The sequence below is a fragment of the Monodelphis domestica genome, chromosome 1 (genome assembly GCF_027887165.1).
Source record: "Monodelphis domestica isolate mMonDom1 chromosome 1, mMonDom1.pri, whole genome shotgun sequence".
Taxonomy (NCBI): domain Eukaryota; kingdom Metazoa; phylum Chordata; class Mammalia; order Didelphimorphia; family Didelphidae; genus Monodelphis; species Monodelphis domestica.
Genome location: NC_077227.1, coordinates 202,550,459 through 202,577,848, shown reverse-complemented (window position 1 = coordinate 202,577,848; position 27,390 = coordinate 202,550,459). Strand labels below are relative to the sequence as shown.

The window sequence follows — 27,390 nt, the reverse complement described above, 5'->3', positions numbered from 1 at the left end:
AAAAAGGGCAGAGAAAGAAATACCCTCTTGGGGTTATGATGGAGCCTGGACTCTGCTCTCTCCTCTCTTGTCTCCTGTAGGACTGGGCTGAAGACGTTCTGGCTTTGGCTAAGAACCCATGGGCAGCCAATGCTCCCCGGAGCACATTCCTGGAGAAGATGTGAGTGATTCTCCCTCCTCTATCCACTGTTTATGAGCACTCCCACCTTCCCCACCAGGCTTTTGCTGTGAAATCTCTAGGGAGTGTGGATGTGTGTGGGGAGGGAGAGGAGGAAGGAGGGATGAGGAACCAGGACCTCACAGGTTGATCTCTTCTCACTCCAGCCTGGTAAAGCTTAAGATGCAGCTCAGTCCTGAAGGGAAGATCCCCGTGAAGAAGTAAGTGCAAGAAATTCCCATCATGCTCTTAGTCTAGCTCCTCTGTTCTCCCTCCTTTCTCTATTCCACTCTCCTTCTCCTGACTCCTTCCCCAAATTACCTGCCTCTTCTTGGAAGGAAGGAAGAAAGGGAGGGAGGGAGGAAGGAAGGAAGGAAAGAAGGAAGGAAGGAACGAAGGAAGGAAGGAAGGAAGGAAGGAAGGAAGGAAGGAAGGAAGAAGGAAAGGAGGAAAGAAGAAAGAAAGGGAGGAAGGGAGGAAGGAAGGGAGGAAGGAAGGGAGGGAGGAAGGAAGGAAGAAATTGTACCACTCCATGTCTCTTTCCCCTTCAGTTTTTTTCAGATGTTTCCTGCTGACCGGAAACGAGTAGAGGCTGCACTCAGTGCCTGTCACCTTCCCAAGGGCAAAGTGAGTATGAACTTTTCTCCCCATATCATTCCATCTTTCCCCACTCCCAACCCCTTTCTCATCTCCTCTTTCCCTCACCCAAGGAGGATAGTTAGGGGACTTCTCATATTAAGAAGAGTAGGGAGGAGGGCCAGCCAAGTGGTTCAGTACAGAAAGAAGTAGGCCTGAAGATGGGGTGTCCTGGATTCAAATCTGGTCTTAGATACTTCCTAGATGTGTGATCCTGGGCAAGTCACTTAACCTAGTCCTTACTGCTTTTCATAGTATTAATTCTAAGACAGAAGGTTAGAGTTTAAAAATAGAAAAGCCTATGGAGGATCACTGGAGCCAACTTTATGTAAATTAACTGAGAACAACTTCATCTTTCTCTACTAATCCACAGTGCTCATTTAAAAAAAAATGGCAATATTGGGGCATCTGGGTGGCTCAATGGATTGAGAACCAGGCCTCAGGAGGTCCTGGGTTCAAATCTGACCTCAGACACTTCCCAGCTGCAAGTCACTTAACCTCCATTTCCCAGCCCTTACCACTCTTCTGCCTTGGAACCAATACCCAGTATTAATTCTAAGATGGAAGTTGAGGGTTTTTAAAAAATAATGACACTAGCTAGTATTTATTTATTTACTTTTTAAACCCTTATCTTCTGGCTCAGAATCAATATCGTATTGGTTTCAAGGATGTTCAGAACTAAGGTAAATGCAGAATAGGAGCAATGAATAATGCAGAGCAGCCAGAGCTGGTACCAGTACAGCCTAACAGCGGTCAGAGCTGGTGCACAGAACAGAGCGGTACAGAACCCGTGCTGCTGATTAACGCTACAGAATGGCTCCCCGATTAATAATACAGATTTATTCGGCAATTCCTGCTTGACTCATGCTGAAATGACAGGTTTTCCAGTTTATGCTTAAGTAGTGCCAGCGAGTGAGAACTACAAGATTTCAGAGCACGAGGGTCCTGTTTCTATCACTGCCCCTCACTGCCCACTGCCCACCTCCATCATAAGGGCTAGGCAATTGGCATTAAGTGATTTGCCCAGAGTCACCCAGGTAGGAAACATCTGAGGCCACATTTGAACCCAGGACCTCACATCTTTGGGTCTGGTTCTCTAAGCATTGTCCCATCTAGTTGCCCTTATAGCTGAGTGCTTTAAGATTTGCAGTACAGTTCACATATGTTATCTCATTTGATCCCCACAATAACCTTGAGAAGTAGGTGCTGTTATTATCCCCATTTACAGATCAGGAAACTGAGGCTAAAAGAATTCAGGTCTTCTTGACTCCAAGTACAATACTCTATCCTTCCTACCCGTGACATAAAGATGGCACTCCTTGTTCTGCCATCATTAAGGAACATGTTTTGAGTTATATTTTCAAGTAGTGGGGGTGGTAGAAAAGGATCTAGGGATCAGAGTGGAACTGGAACTAAATGTGGCTTGATAGTCCTTACCTGAGTAATAGGAAGAGCTGAACTAGATTAGTGATGTCAAACTCAAATAGAAATTGGCAGGGGTAACTAAGGCAACTAGGTAACTAAATTCAAATAGAAATTGGCAGGGACACTAAGCAGCACACAAGGATTCCTGCAGACCATATATTGACTTCAAAGACTGCCCATGCTTAGAATTGTCTCTATGAATATACATCAAGCCATTTAAGTGAGATAGAAACTGCATTTTAATCTGGTCCAGGCTGCAGTGGGGGGTGCTGTGGACCACACGAGGACCTTGTATTGGACGTCTCTGGTCTAGATCAAAAGGTGTTTCTTACAGTGTGCTCAGGAGCTTCTGATGGTCCTCAAAACCCTTTCAAGGAGTTTACAAGGTCAAAACTATTTTCACAACACTAAAACATTTTAAGGCAGTTGGTCAGTGGATAGAGCACTGGGTCTGGAGGCAGGAAGATTGGAGACTTGTGATCCTGGGCCAGTCATTTACCTGCTAATTGCCTGAAAAAAAGATTCACTAGATCTGTTGGTGAAGGAAATGGTGACCCATTCCAGTGTCTTTGCCAAGACAACCTCATGGGCAACTATGGTCCATAGTGTCATAAAACTCGGGTAGTTGGGTGGCAGGGTGGAAAGAGCATTGGACCTGGAGTCGGGAAGACTTATCTTTTTTGAGTTCAAATCCAACCTCAGACACTTACTAATTGTGTACCCTGGACAAGTCACTTAACCTTGTTTGTCTCAGTTTCTTCATCTATCAAATGAGCTGGAGAAGAAAATGGCAAACCGTGTTAGTGTCTTTGCCAAAAAAACACCACTTGGGGTCACAAAGAGTCAGCTGCAACCAAATAACAATAAAGATATTTTCATTTCTAATATGATAAATATTGATCGGTTTTAACCCACATAAATATGATCTTTTTTAATAGTGTAAAGAAACAAACAAAAAAAAGTTTTGAGAATGACCCATCCACAGAATCTCTTAAGTCTCTTCCAACTCTGTTGGAAAAAAAACAAAACTTTTTTTTTCATTTTTTTTACTGAATCTGTGGTTTCACTGGCATAGGTAGCACAACCAGGAAACTCCCTTTATCAACACAGATCTTCAACTACTCTGCAATGAGTGTTTTTCTTTCTCCTATCCCCAGAGCCTGGCGAGTAGTAGAGACTTAAATGCTTGTTGATTGAATGATTTTAGGAGATACTGGCTGAGATGGTTTGTGATGAGATTAGGTGACATCTCCACTTCAGATATGGATTATGAGCAAGACTTGAATCCAGATCTCCCTGACCCTGAGGGATGCTTCTCTGCACTGCCATGTTGCTTCTCAAAGCCCCAGTATTCTAGAATTCTACATAGAACTGATCTTGGGAACCCTCCAGGGTTTTATTCATGCTAAGAACTACAAGGGGATCTCACTGTTGTAGTCAGGACTGAGGAGGAGATCTTCAATAGAGGAATATAGAGGTTATAGAGGACAGCTGAGGCATCATAGGAGGTGTGTCTGATTTTTCCTCTAATCAGCTATGGGAATGGTTAAAGAGGGTCAGGGAAAGAGTAAAAAAACTCGAGTTCCAATCAGGGATGTGATCGTAAATATTTAATAACCAGTTTCTCCCAGGAAAAAAGTGTGTACATTTTTTTCTCCATCACTTTCTTGAGTCCAGAAGATTAAAAAACAAACAAACCAACCCAATAGTTCAACTCAGATTTGTAGCATTTGCCTCACACAGAAAGTTCACCAATCAGCTGCCTGGAGCAAGTCCTACCTAGTGCCAGCAAACTCCTGGTTCTGATCTTGGCTTTGTCACTTACTTACTTACTTACCTGTATGGCTCTGGGAAAGTTGCCACATCTCTGGGCTTTAACTTCAGTTGATTTTCAGGATTCCCTTCAGCTCTTAAAATCCTCTGCTGAGAATGCACTTAACCTCCCCCAGCTTTAGTCTTCATAGCTAGAAAAGTCACCTTGTAGAGTTTGGAGTCCTCTGAGTGTGTATCTGATGCCTTCTTCTTGACTGGTCACTGGGAACCTTTAAAGTGCCTCTCTGTTCAAAGCGCCAAGCATCCCTCTGGACTTGGTGTAGCCATACTGATCAGGTTCAAGGCTTCCAGGCTCCTGATGGAAATGCTACCTGCAGTATATGAAAGCCCTGGCCTTGCCCAATAGGGCAGCTTTGATTCCTGACTCCCCCTCTTCTGCTCCCTCTCAGCTGCCACCTGGCTCAAGTGATAGGGATGGGGGCAGCTAGGAGGCACAGTGGAAAGAATACCAAAGTACTTTGAGAAATACAAATAACACTATTATTACTATTGCCTTTATTTTAAAGAAACGAGAGTCATTGCTCAATAACTCTTCGTTAATTAATTGGAAATGGAAACCTCTTTGTTCTCTAACTTCAACTGGTTCCTGGTATCTGGTATCTTTTCTTTTTCTTCTTTTTAAAAGATATTTTATTTTCCCAATTAACATGGTTTCTGAAGTTATATGATCCAAAGGCTCTCTCTCCCTTCCCTGTCCCCTTCCAGAGATGGTAAGCAATTTGATCTGGGTTCTACAACCTTCCATCTGTTCTGCAGTGAAGAAGATGGGGAAGGGTTCTGAAAGAGGAACTGGTGGAGAGTCCACTGAACATTTTTTTGTTCCCTCCTCTTCCCAACCCCAGAATGACTCCATCAACCCGGAGGATTTCCCTGAGCCTGTCTACAGGAGCTTCCTCATGAGTCTGTGTCCCCGACCTGAGATCGATGAGATTTTCACCTCTCAGTGAGCTGCCTGGGCATGAGTTGGGGATGTGGCTAAAGGGAGAAGGGCTGGGCTGGGCTCAGGGGATTGGGTTCTTAGGGGCAAATGCCACGGAGCAGGGGCTTATGAGAGTCACTGCAGAATCCCTAGAGATTAGGAATCTAAGATTTTCCTTCCCCACTTGGACTGCAGTCATGCCAAAGCAAAGCCTTACATGACCAAGGAGCATCTGACCAAGTTCATTAACCAAAAGCAGCGGGATGCCCGACTCAACTCCCTACTCTTCCCACCGGCCCGACCTGACCAAGTACAGTGCCTCATTGAAAAGTATGAACCCAGTGGCATCAACATCCAGAGGGGTGAGGCGCCAGCCCTTTACTTACCATTTTTTTAACTTGTGTAAGCTCTTGAATTCCCAGATCTCCAGGTTTCCAACTCCATTTTCTTCTATTTTATTTCTCTTATTTTATTTTTTCTTTTTTTTCTATTTTTCTAGCCATTCTCCCTAACCCAGTGAGATCTCCTGACACCCTCCTTTTCAACTAGCAGTGAGGAACAGACTTTAGCATCCTGTCTCCTATAATAATGGCATCTCCCTCTTCCTCAGGTCAGCTGTCCCCAGAGGGGATGGTTTGGTTCCTATGTGGTCCAGAGAACAGTATAGTGGCCCAAGACAAACTGATGCTGCATCAGGACATGAGCCAGCCTCTGAATCACTACTTCATCAACTCCTCCCACAACACCTACTTGACAGGTGAGGTTTGAAAGCTCTCCTAGGAGTAAGGCAAGGAGAATAGGCTTTGTCCTGGGGCACTTCTTGGGGAGAAGGGGAGAGTCATTCTTCACTGTATACATATATATATGTAAGTAAAAAAAAGTATACACACACACACACACACACATTTACCTACCTCAAAAGAGGGGTGCCTGCTCCAGGCACCAAAATTGCTAGGTATGGCTCTGCTTCAAGGGAGTCCATTCATCTGCCCATCCCAGGATTTTATCTGAATCTCTGACTTTTGACGGAGTCTCATCCTTTATTAATCTTTCCTGTCCTCTTTCCCACTTTCTGGCTCTGAGGGTCAAGAATGCTGCTTGATAATAGGATACAGTTTATCAACCAATAAGATACTGTCCTCTTGTCTATTTTATTTTATTTTTAAACTCTTACCTTCGAACTTAGAATCAATACTGTGTATCAGTTCCAAGGCAGAAGAGCAGTATGGGCTAGGCAATGGGGGTTAAATGACTTGCCCAGGGTCACACAGGAAGTGTCCGAGGCCAGATTTGAACTTCCCATCTCTAGGTCTGGCTCTTAATCCACTGAGCCATCTAGCTGCCTCCTCTTTTGTCTATTTTAAATACTAAAAGTATGATAAAATAAAAGTGACTCTGACAGTCCAGGGCACTAAGGGAGTCTTGGAGACTCAGTAGTCATGTGATACTTTTCCGTGACTCAGTTTCCTCATCTATAAAATGAGGGGTTTAGATTTAATGGTGTTTCAACTTTAAAAAGTGCAATCCCGGGGGTCCTAGGTGGCTAAGTGGATAGAGTGCCATGCCCAGAATCAGGAGGACCTGGGCTCCAATCTGGCCTCAGGTACTTCCTAGCTAAGTGACTTAGGGCTCCACTTAATCCCAGTTGCCTAGCCCTTACATTCTTCTGCCTTGGAATCAATACATGCTTCGATTCTACGGGAAAAGGTAAGGATTTAAAAAACAAGAAACCAATGATGTGAGAGAAGAGCATGGCTAGCCTTAATCCTGAGTGACCTTCCATCATCCCCTTGCTCAGCTGGCCAGTTCTCGGGGCCCTCGTCCTCAGAGATGTACAGACAGGTCTTGCTCTCTGGATGTCGCTGTGTGGAGCTTGACTGCTGGAAGGGGAAGCCTCCTGAAGAAGAGCCCATCATCACTCATGGTTTCACCATGACCACAGACATTTTATTCAAGGTGGGATGATTGGGAAGGAGAAAGAGAAGGGGAAGTCAGACCCCTGGGAAGGGGCTGAATCACCGTGACTATGAGATGGGAGGGCTGAGAGAAGAACCAAGATCTAGAATTTTAAGGAAAGGAAAGCAGATGGAGGAGGGGGGAGGGAATAAATCATGTGGAAGGTTGGAAAGGGGCTCTGTGAAGGCATCCTTGGGGTTCTAATTCCCACTAATTCTCTTCCTCAGGATGCGGTAGAGGCCATTGCTGAGAGTGCCTTCAAGACCTCCCTCTACCCGGTCATCTTGTCCTTTGAGAACCATGTAGACTCGTGAGTGTCCTCCCTGTATTGGGAACTGGGATTTCCCAGCCTCTTTGCCTCTGTTTCTGACCTCCCACCTCCATTTCCAGCCTTCTTGGATCTCTCTTCAGTTTCCTCAGGGTTCTCCAGCTCCCCCAAGTCCCTAGTCTCCATCATCCAGTCTTTCTCCCTGAAGTCCTTGGACCAACCCAATTTAATGATTCTATCTTAATGGAAGGGGAGAGGTGGGCAAGATGGTTTGGGGGCCTATCTCCTCCTCTTCGAGACCTGGTGGGAGAAAGGATGAGGCTTCTCTCTGAGGTCCACAGGCTACTTTACTATTCCCTTTACTCTTTTTACTAACCTCTTAATTTAAAAAAAAAAACTTCCTTTCAATTAAAAAGCACTCATTTTTCCTCCCTCTTTCTTCCTTGGAAGAAAAAGAAAAACAAGGCTCATGTAATTAATACACATAGCCAAGCAAAACAATTTCTTACGCTGGCTACATCTAAAAATATATGCCTCATTCTTCACTTTGAGTCCATCACCTCTCTTGGTGGGTGGCAACCTTATGTCAGGAGGTGGGTAGCATACCTTTGCAAGTGCTTGGTCTTTGTATTGATTAGAGTTCTTACATTTTAAAAAGTTGTTTGTCTTTAACATGTTATTGTATAAGGGGGCAGCTGTGTGGCTCAGTGGATAGAGAGCCAGGTATGGAAAAAGTCAAACCTGGCCTCAGACACTTCTGGCTGTGTGACCCTGGGCAAGTCATTTGCCATCCATTGCCTAACCCTTACCACTCTTCTGTCTTTGAACCAATATTCTATAAATTGTTTTGGCTTTTCTCACTTCACTCTGAATCAGTTCACAAAAGTCTTCCTAGATTTTTCAGAAACCATCTCTTTCATTCATTCTTTTTTTTTTTTAACCCTTACTGGAATTCCATCTGAGAACCAGTATTAAGTGTTGACTCCAAGGCAGAAATGCCATAAGGGTTAGGCAATGGGAGGTAAGTGACTTTCCCAGTCACATAGTCAGGAAGTGTTTGAGGGCAGATTTGAACCCGGGATCTCTCATCTCTATCTACTGAGCCACCTAGTTGCTCCCCTTTGATTATTTCTTACATTAATTGCATTCCTATACCACTGATGAATATTCTGTTCCTTTCACTCTTACCTTACACCCTATTCCTTGCAGGCCTCGACAGCAAGCTAAGATGGCAGAGTACTGTAGAACCATATTTGGGGACATGCTGCTCACTGAGCCCCTGGACAAGTTCCCTGTAAGTGGCATCCTTGAGGCCACAGGTTTTTTTTTCTTTCTTTGGGTTTGTATCACTGGCACATATCAAAATACCTGGCACAAAATTGGATTTAACAAATACTTATTGATCCATTAATTGTTGTACACCAGATCATGGTTGATTACAAGAAGCCTGAGTTTTGAAGGAGAATTTGGGGTTTGGATCCTGTCCTATTTGCCTCAGGGAAGGTTAGCTAGCTCTTACGTAGTTTTAAGGTTGGCAAAGTGCTTTGCAAATCTTATCTCATCTTATCCTTATGTCAACCCTGAAAAGGAGGTACTATTATTAATCCCCATTTTATAGATGAGAAAACAGAGGCAGACAGAGGATAAGTGACTTGCCCAAGGTCATATAGCAAGTCTGAGGCTGATTTGAACTCAGAGCCAATGTTTAATCCTAGTTGCTATCAAGAGAGGTTAGATGACATAGCTCTGACATTCTCCTCTCTATAACCCTCAGTTGAAGTCAGGGGTCCCCCTCCCCAGTCCCCAGGACCTTCTGGGCAAGATCCTTATCAAGAATAAGAAGAATCAGTCCTCCGCTCCTGTTCCACCCAAGAAAGAACTGTGTACGGAAACAGAGGGTAGCCAGGCCAATGCAGCCATGGGTGAGGACACAGGTAAGAAGGCTTGACGTGATGGACTGGATCTGTAGGGTTGGGATAGGGGTATGGAGACTCAAAAAGGGTGATGATTTTGGGACCGGAGGGACTGATCTTTGTCTTTGGCAAATGGGGACCTGTTCTAGAACAAAAGGTGTTATGAAACGGGATTCTTATTAATGAGGGGTCAGGGAAATGGTGAGTTTCCCCATAGAAGATCCTGATGAAACTTTATTAGGAAGGCACTGGAAAATGAGTACAGGGAGAACTAAATTTGGAATCTAGAAGATCTCAGTAAAAGACCTCTATTCAAGTCTTCCCTTGAAAGCGTGCCAGTTTTGTGACCCTGGAAAGTCACTTAGCCTCTATGAGCTCTGGTTTCCACATCTGTAAAATGGACCCAACTCTAGCCTCAGGTTGTTAGTGAGGGTCAAATGGCATCATATGTGTACAACTCTTTGCTGATCTTAGAGTTCTGTATAAATGTAAGACATTCTTGTAACAGTGTGGGTTGGTGAAGAAGAGGCTGAGCTGGAGGAAGAGGAGGAAGAAGAAGAAGAAGAGGAAGAATCAGGTAGTTTGGATGAAGAGGAAATCAAGAAGATGCAGTCGGATGAGGTATGAATGAAGAGATAACAGAAAGGTCTTCCCCTCTCCCTATCCCACCTGAAGGTTATTCACTCTCTCCCAGCTTCTCCATAGGAACTAGCCCCCAGGCTTCCCTGTGCTTGCATCTCCCAGGTAGGAGATAGAGTCTGTAAGGGTGAGATGGGATGATCGGGACAACTGAGTTCTAGAAGACTAGATCTCTGCTTCCTGTGAGTCCTTCCTGCCTCCCATTAGCCCGCTGCTCCTCTCTTAGTATCTTCCTCCAATCCCTATCTCTTTCACCAGGGCACAGCTGGCCTGGAGGTGACAGCATACGAGGAGATGTCTAGCCTGGTCAACTACATCCAGCCCACCAAGTTCATCTCCTTCGAGTTCTCCTCCCGTGAGAGACAGTGGGATGGGGCGGGGTCTGCCGGGAAAGGGGAGAGAGTGGCTTTGAAAGGGTGAGACCGATAAGGAGGCTGGGGAGGGAGAGGCCACTGGGATAGAAGAGCAGAGGAGTAGTTGGGATGGGAAGAAAACCACCTGGAGGAGCACTGTGTTAGAGAATGGGAAAGATCATACCGGGAGGCATTCTGCCACTTTCCTTCCTGTTTGCCCAATAGCCCTGCCTGCTACTGTCTATAAATGCCTCAGTACTATAAAGTTTGGTGAGAAACTGAGTCACCATAACTCTGAACCCTCTGCCTCTCCTCCCCAGAGCTCCCTTGTGCTAATCTAGATGGCTTCTTCAGCTCCCAGCAACAGGACAGGCCCCCTCTTTGTAAAAAATCACCCAGGCCTTTCCCCTACAGGCTTTGCTGGGGAAGTAGGAGCCACAGCAAGGCTATAAGAATAGCAGGAATTCTTTAGGAACTGATGGGTTGATGGAAAGATGCCAGACCAAACCTCAAGGTCTGCTAACTTCCTGAGGTGCTGAGATCCCTGAGAGGAGAGAGGAACCAAGGCAACTTGCATGTGGGCATCTGCATGCATGCATACCCATCCTTCCTGTGTATACCCACACATATAGAAATCTGTACCTGGGGTAGCTAAGTGGCTCAGTGGATAGGGAGCTAGGTTCAAATGTAAGCTTAGATACTTCCTAGCTAGGTGACCCTGGACAAGCCATTTAACCCTAATTGCCTCGCCCTTACCTCTTTCCTGCCATTGAACCTATACTTAGTGTGGATTCTAAGAAAGGAGGTAATGGTTTTTTAAAAAGAAATTAAAATATGTACCTTCCAAAAGATCATAGGATCAAGGATATTAGTAACAACAGTCATAAAAAAATGACCATATTAAAGGGTTGCAAAGCGTTGTTTTCTCATTTGATCCTCACAACACCCATAGGAAGTTGGTGGTATCTCCATTTTATAGATGAGGAAACTGAGACTAAAAGAGGTTAAGTGACTTGCCCAGGGTCATACAGCTCATAAATATTTGAGGCAGAATTCTAACTCAAGCCTTCCAATTCTTAGCACAGTGCCAAGAACATAGTAGGTGTCTAGTAAGTGCTTATTGATATAACTTGGCATCTTTTTAAAAAACCCTTACTTTCTATATTAGAATAGATAGTAATAGATAGTAAGGGCTAGACAATTGGGGTTAAGTGACTTGCCCAGGGTCACACATTCAGGAAATATCTGAGATCAGATTTGAACCTAGATTCTCCAGTCTCCAAGCCTGGGTCTTTTATCTATTAAGCCACCTGGCTATCTTTTGATTTGATATCTTGACTCAAGTTTAGCACCCTATCCACTATGTGACCTAGCAACTGGAAGGGAGCCAAAGAAACCATTTCTTAATACACGAGGCTGTTGGCGCAAAAGATAGGACACTGGGACTAGCATTAGGAAGACCTGAATTCCTCTAACCTCAGAAACACTCGCTGTGTGATCCCAGTCAAGTCACTTAACCTTTGACTCAGTTTCCTCAACTATAAAATAGAGATCACAACAGTAACCATGCTCTAGGTTTGCTTTGAAAATCAAATGAGATAATATCGGAAAGTTATTTAGCGCAGTGTCTGGCACATAGTAGGTCCTTAATAAATGCTCATTCCTTTCCTTATTCCACCTAACGTAATAATTGGCTCCTGCTACCATTTCTCTTCATTTTCATAGGAGCATAGATTTAGAGCTAGAAGGAGACTAGAGAAGTCATCTCTTCTAACCCCCTAATTTTACAGAGGAGGAAAATGGGGCCCAGACAGGTTAAGATGGCTTGTCTGACTTGATACAACTAATAAGTACCGAATTGGGATTCAAACCCAAATCCTCTCCCTCTGAATCCATCCCTCCTTACCATCCTGCCTCCAGCCCTTGGGGGGGAGCTGATAGAATAGGGCAGCCCCACACCAGGTGTTCAGCAGTGGGCCAGAGGCCAAAGGAACCTGATACAAATTTCTTTCCCATCCTAGAGAAGAATCGGAGTTATGTCATCTCTTCCTTTACGGAGCTGAAGGCCTATGATCTGCTCACCAAGTCCCCTGTGCAGTTTGTGGAGTATCCTTTGTGACGCATGGGTGGGAGCTCTGGGTTCTTTGGGAGGGGGGCCGGGGGGCAGGTATCACTGGACCATCTGGGAGAATCGGGCCAGGGGACTGGTTGGGGTCCCTCTGACAGCAGGTCAGGTTCCTATACAAAGGACAGCTATAACAAGAGGCAAATGAGTCGGATCTACCCCAAGGGCACACGAATGGACTCATCTAACTACTCTCCCCAGATGTTCTGGAATGCAGGCTGCCAAATGGTGGCCCTCAATTTCCAGACAATGGGTGGGTACAGATCCTCGATGCTCATGGCATGGTGGCTCTTTAGCCAGTACAGACCCCCATTCCCCTGTGCTCCCAGCCCCCCGGGCGGGCACTAACCTGTAGCCATGCCCCTTTCTTGTTTGAGGCGGGACGCTGGAGTGAGTAGGTCTCTATAATTATACATGTTGGTCCATGTTTTTGTGTATGCGTGTGCTTGGGGCTGAAGTGGAGGGTTTCTTCTTCTCTCCTACCTGTTTTGTTCTTTTTCTGGACCAAACCTCCCAAATCCCATGCCACAACCCCAGCGGGGCCCCTCTTGGGTCCTGTGTCTGTGGTCCTTCTTTGAGGAGAAAGAGTAGGGGAGTGACTCCTAAAATCACACCTGGACGCCTTCCTGGTGTGGGCAAGTCTGTTCCCCATCATTCCGTACTGTCCTTTGGGAAGGACAGAAACCCGCTGGACTCGCGGGAGGGAGGGTCAAGGACGTGCTTAGTCATTTGGAAATGGAACTAGAAACCAAAGGTCTTCTGGCCGGCTCTCCTTGTCACTGCCCCTGCTGTCTGACCAACGCTTGTCTGCTTTGCCATCCCCGTCCCATGCCCTTAGATATGCCCATGCAGCAGAACATGGCACTGTTTGAGTTCAACGGGCAGAGTGGCTACCTTCTCAAGCACGAGTTCATGCGCCGGCCGGACAAGCATTTTGACCCGTTCTCCGTGGACCGCATCGATGTGGTGGTGGCCACCACTCTCTCCATCACGGCAAGAGCTCTGGGAGGAGCCAGGGCCAGGAGGGGGTGGGGACGGATGGTCGAGGGAGGGTTAGCGCCGAGGGAGCTGCGACTTCAGAGAGTGGGTGGGACTAATGACTTGGGCAAAGAGTCTTGGGGAGTTGGGGTGGTGGTGGTGGTACTCCTTCTTCCCCTCCTCCCCCTCGCCTGAGATCCCAGAAAACTTCAACCCCAACAGCTTCAAGAAGCTTCCTGTAGTCGCAGGTTACCTTGGAAACTGCCTCCTCCTCAGCACTGGAGGCTGCCTCTTAATCCCCATGGAAACAGAGGGGGAGGGCTGGAGGCTGGGATGGATGGAATAAGTAGGGGCTGTGTGGGGGCAGTAGGTATCCTGTAGATGCTCAAACACATGGACGAGGGGGGAAACTGAGTCAGATCATTCCCTGAGTTCATCCAGCAGAGGAGAATTGGGCTTCAGAATCCCAGAGACCCAGATTTTATTCCTAACTACTGAGTAATGTTCACGTTCCCCCTCGCATATGGCCAGAACAGAATGGTGGGACCCTCCCCATCCCTCAAGTTTTCTTACAGTGATTGTATGAAGCCTTAGGAGCAGGGGACCATCAGTGGCCCCTGAGGGGACCCTGGGACCTGAGGCTCGAATCCTTCCTAACATTTTGTCCCCCCACCCCTGCCTGCTCAATAGGTGATTTCTGGCCAGTTTCTGTCGGAACGAAGTGTCCGAACTTACGTGGAGGTGGAGGTGTTTGGCTTGCCTGGAGACCCCAAGAGGCGCTACCGCACCAAACTGACACCCAGCGCCAACTCCATAAATCCCGTCTGGAAAGAGGACCCCTTTGTCTTTGAGAAGGTGGGACGGGTGGGGGACAGGGCAGGGCACGGGACCGAAGGTGTTCAGGGTTCCTTCCGAGTCCTGAGCCTCCCCGTAGAAGCCAGAATTCTCTCCGGGAAGATGAGAAAGTTGAAGAGTGGCTGCTTATGGGGCTGGTGCCATTTCCTGCTTTCCTATCCCTCCCCCTCCCTCCCCACCTTTCTTCTCCTGAGGCCCGGAGAGTCCATGCTAGCCCAGTAGGTGGATGGACATATTTGGTGAGGTGCAATGCTTGGTTTTGATGGGATTATAAGATCAGAGATCCAGAGCTGTGAGATCCCAGTTGGGACTGTAGACTAGCAATTTTGGTCTCTGGGATAAGCTTTGAAAAATTTGCCAAATTTGCCCTCAAAAAAAATTTTTTTAACCCTTATTTTCTGTCTTAGAACCAATACTGAATATTGGTTCCAAGGTAGAACTGTAAGGGCTAGGTGATGGGGGTTAAGGGACTTGCCCAGGGTCCTACAGTAAGAAAGTATCTGAGGTCAGATTTGAACCCAGAACCTCCTGTCTCTACTCCTGGCTCTCATTCCACTGAGCCATGCAGCTATTCCCAAGTCAATTTTTTGAGAGTGAATCAGTTTAAAGAGTTAGAAAGAAAGAAACTGGGGCCACAAGACTCTGCTTGGTGAGACATCCCAAGGTTCCTCTCATGGCAGGAGCAGGGCAGGTGAGGGCAGAAACTCTGTCTCCAGTAGGCAGAAACCTCAGCATGAGGCTCCTATGGTAAGGCATGGAGTAGGGTGAGGCTGGGCTAGATAAGAACTCACCTAGGTATAGCCACTGGGGGAGGAGGCAGACCATCTGGTAGCTTTCTATTTTAATTAATTATTCTTGCTATCTTGTTGCTATAAGTTGGTTTTAATTCTGCTGGAGATAAAGTGATATTAAGAGACTGCTAAATTTTAGGACCTTGAGGCAAAGCCCCAGCCATCTCATCCTAGTTATAGCTCTGGCATTCCCAGACTGTTATAAGGTCAGCCCTGTGAGATGTGGCAGGACCTCTGAAGTATGGAGGTGTTGAGTCCAGATTGGGTAATCAGGGACTTCTGGAACTCACCTCCAGCAAGGAAGTTTCCTTTGGTAATGGGTTCCAGTCATACAGAACAGGGCATCAAACATCAGGCAATGGCATACTTGACTAGCTCTGTCGCCTCTCCACCTCTTGGCCACCCCAAGGACTTGAGGATTTGGGGACTGATAAAGGTGGAGAACTCAGCCTCCTCTAGGCTTCTAGAGCTGCCTTCCCTTCCCTAAAACTGGTCCTCCTCTCCCCAGATCATGATGCCAGAACTAGCCTCTCTGAGAGTGGCAGTCCTGGAAGAAGGAGGCAAGTTTATCGGGCACCGAATTATCCCAGTCCATGCCCTGCACTCAGGTAAGGGAGCCCCTGGGCATGGAGAAGAGGTAAAGGCCAGGAAAACTGATGATGGGAGTGGAGGAAGAAAGGGGAATGTCTTTGATGGAGTCCTTGACTCCATCCAGCCAGGAGGCTGAACCCAGATGCTCCCCACTTCCCAGAAGTGAGGATTTGGAGTATGGTGGAAGGGGACCCCCAACCAGCACCTCTCTAGACGAGAGCTTGAGTAGAACCTGGCCTGGGAGAATGGAAGCCAGGACTGGGAGATCTCAGAGGACAGGTGGGCATTGCCCAGGACCTGATGATGGGTTCACCATCATTTCTGGTGCTTAGAAAGGAAGGGAAAGGACCGGCAATGGCCTTGTCTATCCTGGTGTAATAGTAATAAGGAAAGGGATAGGGACTAGAAGTGATATGAGGACTCCCAGAGGAGGAACCCCCTCTATTGATACAGATTGGCATCTTCCCTGCCCCTTATGGTAACAGAGAGTTGTCTAGGCTTCAGAGAAGAAGATTGGTCCAAGGTCATAGAGCCAGAATGTGCCAGAGGCAGTACCAGAATCCAGACTGACTCTTTATCTACTAGGCCATGCTGGTTCTCAGTAATGATAGTAAATAACTGTTCACATTTATCTCACTCCCTTAATGTTTATAAAATCTCTTACAATAACCATATAGAGTAAGTAGTGGAGTGGGCAGCTAGGAAGCTCAGTGGACTGAGAACCAGGCTTAGAGGTCCTAGGTTCGAATCTGATACTTCAGATATCTTCAGATATACTTCAGATCAGAACTCAGATACTTCCTAGCTGTGTGACCCTGGGCAAGTCACTTAACCTCCATTGACTAGTCCTTGCAGCTCTTCTGCCTTGGAATCAATAACAGTGTTGACTCTAAGATGGAAGGTAAGGGCTTAAAATAAGGAAAGGAAGGAAGGAAGGAAGGAAGGAAGGAAGGAAGGAAGGAAGGAAGGAAGGAAGGAAGGAAGGAAGGAAGGAAGGAAGGGAGGGAGGGAGGGAGGGAGGAAGGAAGGAAGGAAGGAAGGAAGGAAGGAAGGAAGGAAGGAAGGAAGGAAGGAAGGAAGGAAGGAAGGAAGGAAGGAAGGAAGGAAGGAAGGAAGGAAGGAAGGGAGGGAGGAAGGAAGGAAGGGAGGGAGGGAGGGAGGGAGGGAGGGAGGGAGGAAGGAAGGAAGGAAGGAAGGAAGGAAGGAAGGAAGGAAGGAAGAAGGAAAAGAGAGGGAAGAAAGAAGGTAAGGGAGAAAGAAAGAAAGAAAGAAAGAAAGAAAGAAAGAAAGAAAGAAAGAAAGAAAGAAAGAAAGAAAGAAAGAAAGAAAGAAAGAAGAAAGAAAGAAAGAAAGAAAGAAAGAAAGAAAGAAAGAAAGAAAGAAAGAAAGAAAGAAAGAAAGAAAGAAAGAAAGAAAGAAAGAAAGAAAGAAAGAAAGAAAGAAAGGAAGAAAGGAAGGAAGGAAGGAAGGAAGGAAGGAAGGAAGGAAGGAAGGAAGGAAGGAAGAAGGAAAAGAGAGGGAAGAAAGAAGGTAAGGGAGAAAGGAAGAAAGAAAGAAAGGAAGGAAGGAAGGAAGGAAGGAAGAAGGAAAAGAGAGGGAAGAAAGAAGGTAAGAGAGAAAGGAAGGAAGGAAGGAAGGAAGGAAGGAAGGAAGGAAGGAAGGAAGGAAGGAAGGAAGGAAGGAAGGAAGGAAGGAAGGAAGGAAGGAAGAAGGAAAAGAGAGGGAAGAAAGAAGGTAAGGGAGAAAGAAAGAAAGAAAGAAAGTAGTGGAGATATAATTTTACACATGAGGAAAATGGGGTCAAATAACTTGCCAGGAATGATATAGCTAGAAAAGGATAGAGCTGGATTTGAACCCAGGACTTTTGGGAGCCAAGTCACTATTCTTCCTACCAAAGGTTTTTAGGGATCATCTGTTCTGATGAATAAAAAGCTAGAGAGGAATATTAGCCACTCTGAGAAGATGAAAAAAAAATCACTCCCAAGAAGACTGCTACTATTATTAAGGTGTTAGAGTCCACAGGAGGGAGGAGGAGAAACAGATGCAGAAGCAGAGGCAGAGGCAAAGGAGACCATTCTTAACCCAAAGTCTACAGACTTGGGGGATTTCAGGGAATTTATAATTTTGGATGGAAATATATATATTTCTATTTTGAACAATCTCTAACTGAACATTAACATTTAATTCAGTGATCTAAGGCATCATTTTGAGGAGTCCGTAGGCTTCATCAGACTAACACAGACATCTATGACTTACAAAAAAGTTGAGAACCTCTGCTCTAAAATCTAAACCATACTATCTAAAAAAACAAAACAAAACAAACAAACAAACAAACAAACAAACAAAACTCTTTACTTTCTGTCTTAGAATATATTGATTCCAAGGCAGAAGAGCAATAAAGGGTGGGCACCTGGGGTTAAGTGACTTGCCCAGGGTCACATAGCTAGGAAGTGTCTGCAGTCAGATTTGAAATCATGACCTCCCATCTCCAGGTCTGGTGCTCTATCCAGTGAGCCACCTCACTGCCCCTACACCATACTACCTTTGAACATCTTATTGACCCTATATCTAGAACTAAAAAGACTTTATGGGTCATCAAATCCAACACTCTAATATAGATGAGAAAAGGGAGGCACAAAGAAATTAAATGATTTGCCCTAATATCACACTGATACGAGGCAGGATTTGAATCCAGGTCCTGTGCCTCCAGTTGTAGTGCTTTTCCCACACCAAATGTTTATGAAGCAGCTACAGCATGCCAGGCACCTTGATATAAGGAAGACCCTGATGCCTCTGCCAGGGGATCAAAGCCTGGGTGGATGGGGTGGGGGGCATTTGGCTGAGGTCCCCCGTGTGCTGTGGCAGGGTACCATCACTTGTGCCTCAGGAGTGAGAGCAACATGCCCCTCACCATGCCTGCCCTCTTCGTTTTCCTGGAGATGAAAGATTATGTGCCTGACACATGGGCAGGTAGGACCCCCCCTCCCCTCGAGTCCCAGGACCTTGGTGGGTGGGCAAACATGGCGGCCTGGAGGAGGAAAAGTAGGGCAGGAGCTTGGATCCTCCTCTACAGGGAGAGACCCCCCCCTGTTCTTTGGCTGCCCCCCCCAAGAGATTGATGATACCTCCTGGCCATCTTGGCGCAGGTCCAGTCACCCCCTACCCCTGGAGCACCCCCATAATGTCACCCTCTGCCCACAGATCTCACTGTGGCTCTTGCCAACCCCATCAAATTCTTCAATGCTCAAGACAAGAAGTCAGTCAAGCTGAAGGAAACAGAGAACAGCGCCCCTGAGGTGAGGCAGATGGGCCCTGGATGGAGTCAGTCCCTCCAGGAGTTCTCTGCCTGATGGGGCTGGGGGCGGGGGGGGGGGTGGGTGGGAGAGGAAGGGGCTCAGGGGATGGGGGGGCCTCGGTGGAGATCTTCCCTCCATCTCCCCCGATGGGAGAGCATTCCTGAGGAGGGCGGCCCCTGCTTCTGGGAAAAGGGAGCATCCGTGCTGACCTCTCCTCTCCCCACAACAGAAGCCTTTGCCGCCCAGGAACTCGGCTGTGGGCCAGCTCAACGGGGCCCTGGCGTCCGCCGGCTCCTCCACGGCGCCACCGTCCAACGGTCCTGCAGGTACGAAGGGCCGGCCAGGGAGAGCAGAGCCACAGTCCAGGCTCCGGGTGTTTGGCTGTCCCACTCTCCTCTGTCCTGGGTACCAAATCCTTCAGCCAAACTGGACTCCTCGGTTATCCTCCAAAAGCATCCTGCGCCTCCCCCTCCAGGATTGTTTTTTCAATTTTGGAAAATGATTTATATAGCTTATAGCATTCCTCTTTCGAGGTAGAGCCCTAGGAAATGAGTAGCATCATTTGGCAGATAAAGAAACTGAGGCTTAAAGACGTTGAGTGGTTGGCCCATTGTCCATTAGCTAGTAAATGTTAAAAATGTTTGGGGGGCAGCTGAGTGACTCAGTGGATTGAGAGCCAGGGCTAGGGATGGGAGGTCCTGGGTTCAAATCTGACCTCAGACACTTCCTAGCTTGGGTGACATGTATCCCCACTTGCCTAGCCACAGCCAATACACAGTATTGATTCTAAGATGGAAGGTGAGGGATTTTTTAATTAAAAAACAAACAAACTCCATTTCCTATGCCTAGAATGCCCTTCCTTGCCTCTCTGCCCTCCCTCATCTGTAGAATTCCTATCCATCCTTTAAAGCCCAACTCAAATGTCACTTCTTTCATGAAGTCTTCCCTGATGCCCCGGGGCCTGTAACCCCTTTTCCATTTAAATACCATTAGGCTTTCCTTTTTTGTTTTTTTTTTCCCATTTCTGAAATGCAGAATGCAACTCTGGGTAGTCTGGTTATTTATGTTTGTTCCTTATTTCCCTGTTAAACTGTTAGCTCTGTTCACTCAGGCAGCACAACTTAGCTAAATTCTATATTTTCCCAAGTGATTTAGCATGGTGCAGTGCACACATTAGACCAGAGATTCTTTTATTTTCATTTTTAAAGTTTAATATTTCCCCCAATTACATGTGAAACAATTTTTAACATTTAAAAAAATCTTGGGGTTCCAAATTCTCTCCCTCCTATCCAACCTCTTTTTTCTCGCTAGGATGGTAAGCAATCCAGTATAGAATTAGAGCAGGGATTTTTAACTTAGGGTCTGTGAACTTGATTTTTTTACCCAAAAAATTGATAATGATTTCAAGAAAACTGGTTTTCTTTGTAATCCCATCTATTTTATCTTATGCATCACACACACACACACACACACACACACACACACACACACACACAAATTCTTACCTTCCCTCTTAGAATCATCACTCTGCATTGGTTCCAAGGTAGAAGAGTGGTAAGGACTAGGCCACTGGGGATGAGTGTCACCTAAGCTAAGAAGTGTCTGAGGCCACATTTGAACCCAGGACCTCCTATCTTTAGACATGACTCTCTATCCACGGAGTTACTTAGCTGCCGCTGTCTTATATATTTGAAATCATTATGCTGAGAGGTTCATTAGACTGCCCAAAAAGTCCATGGCACAAAAAGTTAATATTTCTTGAATTAAATGTTTATTTAATATGTTTGTTCAATGAATTTTCCCCGCTGGAACAGAATCTAATATGTCTTAGCTAAAGAAAAAAAGCAGGGGTCGCAATCATGATCTCAGAAAGCAAAGGTAAAAAGTTGACCTAATCAAAAAAGATAAGGAAGGAAATAACATCTTGATAAAAGGCACCATAGACAAAGAAACGATAGAAATACTAAACATATATGCACCAACTAGCATAGCATCTAGAATCTAATCTCCTAAAGGAAAAATTGCATGAGTTATAGGAGGAAGTAGACAGTAAAATGTTACTAGTGGGGGTTTTCAACAGTCCCCTCTCAGAAGTAGATAAATCCAACCAAAAAATAAACATGAAAGAAGTTAAAGAGATAAATAGAACTTTAGAAAAATTTGATATGGTAGCCCTCTGGGGAAAACTGAAAGGGAAAAGAAAGGAACAAATGTTTTTAAATGAATATCCATCCACATATCTGTCTACCTGGTTAGAAGGATTTGGATGGTCTCTGAGGGGAAAAAAACAAAATAAAAAAATTTGTCCCAGTCCCTATCCAGAACATAAATCTGTGGGGCCAATATATGCCAATCATGGGAATTTAAGTGACGTCAGAGAGTCTGTGACCCTCTTCTGTCTCCCCAATCCAGATGAGGGGAACCTCTGGGATCTGAGTCACCAGCCGGGGTAAAGTGTCAGGTCAGATGCACAGATCCTGAAGGGGAAGCCTTCGGGAATCCCCCCAGACTTCTCCCCAAAACGGGAACCAGGACAATTTTAGAGAAATGCTTCCTTTCTCTTTTACAGTGGCTGTGACCTGGCTGAAGGAGGAAGCATTGAAAGAGGCAGCAGGTAAGCTTCCTGTATCCAGAGAGAGATTCCAAGCGAGAGCTCTGGGTCAGGGGCAGCTTGAGAGAGGGAAATGAGAGCATCATCTCTGGAGTCAAAGGACCTGCCTCGAGCCCACCTGTGCTGCTTACTATCTTGTGTGATGCTTGCAAAGTCAGTAACCTCCGTGACCCTCCGTTTCTTCATGTGTAAAAAGACTAGAAGGCCTTTGAGGTTCCTCCTCTCTCTAAATACATGATTGAAAAATCTCGGTCAAGCCAGAGATTGAGGAGGCATTGTAAGGACTGCTCCCCTGCCCCCTTCCCTTTGTTCCTAGGGGTCCCCTTTCTTCCTGAAGAGAGAAAGAAGTAAAAGTCTTTGGATCAAAGGAAAGGGATAGCTCTAGCAAGAGAAGGGTAGAGGTCATCTTATGGCTGAATGAGGAATGTGAAAGAATTCTAGTAAATAATAATACTTGACATTTATATAGTACTTTAAATTTGACAGATTATAGTATCAACTAACCCCCAACCTTCCCTACTGTAAGGAATCATTCCTACAATGTAAAGTTCGATATCCCACTTCTTAGGGGTCAACAGATGCCTATGCCAAATGTTCTGGGCATCTGGATGGCACAGTGAATAGAGTGCTTGGCCTGGAATCAGGAGATCCTGGGTTCCAATTTGGCCTCAGATACTAGCCGAGTGACCCTGGGCAAGTCACTTAACCCTGTTTGCCTCAGTTTCCTCAACTGCCAAATGAGTTGGAGAAGATAATGGCAAACCGTTCCAGTATCTTTGCCAAGAAAAGTCCCAAATGGGATCAAGAAGGGTCAGAAATGATGGAACACAGGATGTAGCAGTGACTTTTCGCATCCCACCTCTTTCTGTTGCCACATGGGAGTCATACAGAATTTAGAGGAGGATTTTGATTTACAAGGGAAAAGGTATCATTCTGGAAAGTAATCCATGTGATTTCAAATCTATAAACAAAAGAAATCTATTCAGTGGAGAGCAGAGGACTCTATTGGTTACACACGAACACATCATGTCTGTTATCTACTCTTTGCTTTCTGTGACCACTTCAGGAATGATGGAGCATGGGGGTGTGGGGTGTGGGGAAAGCCAGCACCCTCCTTCCATGAATCTATCCTGACTGCCTATCAGGTATATTATAATTGGAAAGTAGTGGGGAAATTCCTTTCAGGAATCGATTGGACTAGACTGACACTGAAGTCTTCTTCTGGGATTTCATAATTCTGGGATAACCCCATTCCCAAGATGAGTCCCCAGTAACTGTCCCTCTAAAACTCCACTTTGAGCAGCCCAATCCATAAAATGTAAAGCTTCCAAGGACCCTGGAGATCACTTAATTCAGACCAAGAATTTCATGGAGTAGAAAACCTGAGTCCTGGGGACATCAAGGTCTTATGTCTGGTGAGTGTCCAAAGCAGGGGCTCAGGTCATCCGAATGCAAGGAAAGAGCTCCTTCCAAGGCACCATCTTGCCTCTGAAATAGATACTTGTTTTCTGTGTTCAGAAGGCAGCTAGCCAAGTGGCTCAGTGGATGGAGTGCTGGGTCTGGAGTCAGAAGGATTTGAGTTCAAATTTGACCTCAGATATTTCCTAGCTATGTGACCCTGGGCAAGTAACTTAACTACCGATTCCCTGACAGAAAGATCCACTGGAGAAAGAAATGGAAAACCACTCCAGTGTCCTTTTTTTAAAAATCCCAGAAATAGCTATAGTCCATGGCGTGGCGAAGGGTCCAACAAATGACTGAACAATAGCAACTCTCTGAACTTGGCCATCTGCGTGTATGCTTGTTTTTAGCCCATCAGACATACCGGTTCTCCCTCTCCAAGTGAAAGTCCAACACCTGTTTCTGCTCGACTCCTCATTTAATCTGCTTGAAATAGGTCATTCTGATTGATTTTACTGGACATGCTTGGATTCAAAGGATTTCTTTGAACCAACCTTGACTCACTAGAATGAATCCACAATTCAGCCTCACACGAAGCCACTTCAGGAATAATAATCTCTTCTGTTCCCTAGAGAAGGGAATCACACACACACCAGGACAAAAGGGCTTTTTTTTTTTTTTTGGTTGTTCAGTCATTTCAGCCATTTCTGAGCCTTTGTGACCTCATTTGGGGTTTTCTTGGCAAAGATACTGGAATGGTTTGTCATTTCTTTCTCTAGTTCATTTTCTAGATTGAGAAAACGAAGACAAACAGGGTTAAGTGATTTGCCCAGGGTGACAGAACTAGCAAGTGTCAGAATTTGAACTTGGGTCTTCCGGACTCCCAGCTCAGTGCCACCTAGCTGCCCCATGGACAAAACCATAAAAGTAAAAAAAAAAATAGGCGCTATATCTCAAAAGCCACATAGAAACAAACTCTCGGTAGCAATGAGTCTCAATGGCCATCTAGTCTAACCCATTCCTGGATCACCTCTCCAGGGTACCTGATGCATGACCATGGAGCTTTTGCTTGAAAGCCTCTGGTTTGTGTGTGTGTGTGTGTGTGTGTGTGTGTGTGTGCAGAATCGGTAGCGTGCTGATAAATGGCTAATGATTTAAATGTTTAATTATTCTCCAAATAAAGAAAATGTATAGGATACTTTTTAATTGAATCTTTGTTTTAAAAAATTAATTCATTTTAAAAATTCTAGGTGGCTCAGTGGATTGAGAGCCAGGCCCAGAGATGGAAGGGCCTGGGTTCAAATCCAATCTCAGATACTTCCTAGCTGTGTGACTCTGGGTGATTCACTTTGCCTAGTCCTACTAGTCTTCTATCTTAGAACCAATACACAGTATTGATTCTAAGACAGAGGATAAAAGTTAAAAAAAAACCCAAACAAACAACAATCCTTTCTATCTTAGAATTGATCCTAAATATCAAGTGATAACATTTGGACAACCCAGTGGAATTGCTTGTTGGTTCTGGGAAGGGGGAGAGAAGAGGAAAGGGAAAGAAAATGAATCATGGAACATGGAAAGATATTTTTAAAAAAATTTTAAACCCTTACCTTCCATCTTGGAGTCAATACTGTGTATTGGCTCCAAGGCAGCAGAGTGGTAAGGGCTAGGCAATGGGGGTCAAGTGACTTGCCCAGGGTCACACAGCTGAGAAGTGTCTGAGGCCAGATTTGAACCTAGGACCTCCCATCTCTAGGCCTGGCTCTCAATCCCAGCTGCCCCCATTAATTTTTTTTATTTAAAAAAGAAAAAAAAAGGAATTGATCTTAAATATTGGTTCCAAGGCAGAAGAACTATGAGGAATGAGCAATGGGGATTAAGTGACTTGCCCAGGGTCACACGGCTAGGAAGTATTCTTTGAACCTAGGACTTTCATATTTGGGCCTGGCCCCTCTATCCACTGAGCCACCTAGTTATCTCTGTATGTAACACTTTTGAGTTTAATCTTCATTATTAAATATTTTCTTTATCACTTTCTTCAGTCTACACAATCAAGAAAACAAGAAATTGAGTCCTCATTTGTATTGTTTGGCAATTTCCCAGGTGGAAAAACTCACACTGAAAATATGGCAATTAGTTCTCCAGGGCCAGTTCAAGTTGGCTCTGGCCTACCCTATCTCCTAGGCAGCCCATTCTATTTTTGGATCACTCTGATTGTTAGGAGGGCCACTAAAAAGCACAATGGCTAGAGCATAGGACTTGGAATCAAGAAGACTCATCTTCTCAAGTTCAAATCTAGCCTCAGACACTTACTTAGCTGTGTGATCCTGGATGACTCCATCCTGTTTGCCTCCATTTCTCATCGATAAAATGAACTGGAGAAAGAAATGGCAAACCACTCCTGTATCTTTGCCAAGAAAACCAAAAATGGGATAATAAAGGATCAGACACAATTGAAACTACAAAACAACAAAATTGTTAGGAAGTTTTAAATTTACATCATCCCTTTATCTGTCTCTTTATAGCTTCCGCCCATTGCTTCTACTTCAGCTCCCTGGGGCCAGCAAGATTAATCTCTCTTCCACGTGACATCCCTTAAATACTTGAAAGTTTCTACTTCCTCTATTCCCTCCCTTCCTCTTCTTTCCTCCTCCAAGCCCTTCTTTCTTCAGAAAGAACTTCCTCAGTTCCTTCAACTGAGCCTCCGAGTCTAAACCCCTCAATAAAAAACTCTTCCCACTGTGCTGTCTAGCTGCCCCTCAATAATAAAGTTTTGAGGCTTGTCACCATCATGGTGGTCTTCCTAGGGATGCTTATTAAGGTCCTACCTGAAATGTGACATGTTTCTGTATGAGCTGACTAGGACAAAGGGCAGTGGGACCATCCTTTCCTTATTCCTGAATCGTTTGCCCAAGATATTAGTAGCTTTCTTGGCTGCCATAATATATTTTTGACTCCTATTGAATTTGGAGCTCACTACCACCCCCAGATCTTTTTCAGACAAATTGCTACCTCTAGCCATATTTTCCTCTCATCTTGGACTTATGAGAGAATGATTTTTAAAATCTAAAGTGTCTGATTTTCCACTGGTTCAACCCAAGGTTCTGGGCTGTCCAGATCACCTAAGTCCTGACTCTGTTATCCAGTGTATTACCTATCCTTCTCAGCTGTGTGTCAGCTGCAGAAATGATAAAGATGTTGTCTATGCCTTCATTCAAACATTTGGGGCATCTGGGTATCTCAGTGAATGGAATCAGGGAGATCAGAGGTAAAATCTTGCCTCTTATCTCAGTAGCGGTATGATCCAGAGCAAGTGACTTAATTTCTGTTTGCCTCAATTTTCTTAACTGTAAAATGGGGATAATAATAGCACCTACTTCCCAAGGTTGTTGTTCAAGCGGTCAAAATGAGATAACTGTAAAGTGCTTAGCCTAGTTGGTACTTAATGCCTGGCACATACTAGATGCTTAATAAGTGCTTATTTCTTTCTTCCCTTCCATTTTCTTCTTTTCCCTTCTTTTCTCCCTTTCCTCCATTCCTTCCTTTCTTCCTCCCTTCCTCCCTTCTTGAAATGTTCAGCAGAAGAATTTCCCACTGAGGTGCAAAAGGACCCTTCTTTTCCCTTAGAAGATGTAACAATTTATGTCTCCCTTTCAATATTTTGCACCCATCCTATTTCTGTTCCACAGAACCTCAGACAGCCAGTCTGGAGGAGCTGCAGCAGTTGAAAGGGTTCCTGAAGCTTCAGAAGAGACAGGAAAAGGAACTTCGGGAACTGGAGAGGCAAGGTGCCCGTCGCTGGGAAGAAGTTCTGCAAAAGTATGCCAACTTACAGACTGAATTGACACCCCAGGGTGGGTGCAGGAAGCTGTCCATCACTAAGGGATCCAGGAAGAAGAGGTAATGATTCAAGTGGACTTTGTATCTGCTCCATGGTTCCCTGACTCTCCTTCTTACATCCCTGAATCTAGGTAGAGGAGGCTGCTGATCCCCTCTGTCATGGACCCCTGGGTGACAACGTCATCACTCCCATGATCCAGAAGGGAAACAGACAGAGATGACTGTTCATTGGCTTGGGGACAAGGAGTGTTTTTATCCTGGGAGAAGGAAGAGAGTGATTAGGAATGCAATGGCACTCATTTTTAATATTCCTGTTGTAGTCAGGACTTCCTTTGTGCTATAGGGTAGTAAATGAGGGCTTTGGAGGGCCCAGAAAGGGCTCCTCAGGGTCTTGTCCCTCTTTTGGATATTGTAGAAGCTTGCCTTGTGAGGAGACTGGCGGGGCCGGGATGGGACCAATCGAAGGACCAGAAAGCTCAGATGGGCGCATTCGAGAGCTGAAGGAGAAGCTGGAGATGGAACTGTACCAACAAGGGGAGGAGCAGTATGAAAGCATCATGAAACGCAAGGAAGCTCATGGTAGTGAGGTACATGCACCAGGAGTTCTGAGAAACCCCAGGCTGGCACCTGGGGTCCTCTCACACTGAAGGCATGACCCCCACCTACTAGTGTGCCAGGTAATAGACAGTCTGGGCTGACCCCTACCTCCTCCTTCAAGTCAGTGAGAACACTGTACTCTTCAGAGGGGAATAACATCCAGATGTCAGCTCCCAACATAATCTGAAAGGTCAGTTTGTCTAGAGATT

General features: G+C 45.4%; 1 protein-coding gene across 1 annotated transcript in view; it reads left to right on the top strand.

Annotated features, from left to right (window-relative positions):
* Positions 1–27,390, top strand: part of PLCB2 (phospholipase C beta 2) — a 41,410-nt gene that overhangs the window by 8,509 nt on the left and 5,511 nt on the right. Inside the window, exons 5-27 of the mRNA XM_001380986.3 lie at positions 81–160; positions 325–378; positions 709–784; positions 4,894–4,994; positions 5,166–5,332; positions 5,581–5,727; positions 6,769–6,926; positions 7,154–7,236; positions 8,404–8,488; positions 8,969–9,128; positions 9,616–9,728; positions 10,005–10,101; positions 12,121–12,205; positions 12,353–12,477; positions 13,063–13,217; positions 13,893–14,057; positions 15,357–15,456; positions 18,305–18,409; positions 18,641–18,735; positions 18,965–19,061; positions 21,305–21,349; positions 26,434–26,644; positions 27,000–27,171. Of these exons, the coding sequence (XP_001381023.2) occupies positions 81–160; positions 325–378; positions 709–784; positions 4,894–4,994; positions 5,166–5,332; positions 5,581–5,727; positions 6,769–6,926; positions 7,154–7,236; positions 8,404–8,488; positions 8,969–9,128; positions 9,616–9,728; positions 10,005–10,101; positions 12,121–12,205; positions 12,353–12,477; positions 13,063–13,217; positions 13,893–14,057; positions 15,357–15,456; positions 18,305–18,409; positions 18,641–18,735; positions 18,965–19,061; positions 21,305–21,349; positions 26,434–26,644; positions 27,000–27,171 (2,676 nt within the window). The remainder of the gene's footprint in view (positions 1–80; positions 161–324; positions 379–708; positions 785–4,893; positions 4,995–5,165; positions 5,333–5,580; positions 5,728–6,768; positions 6,927–7,153; positions 7,237–8,403; positions 8,489–8,968; positions 9,129–9,615; positions 9,729–10,004; positions 10,102–12,120; positions 12,206–12,352; positions 12,478–13,062; positions 13,218–13,892; positions 14,058–15,356; positions 15,457–18,304; positions 18,410–18,640; positions 18,736–18,964; positions 19,062–21,304; positions 21,350–26,433; positions 26,645–26,999; positions 27,172–27,390) is intronic.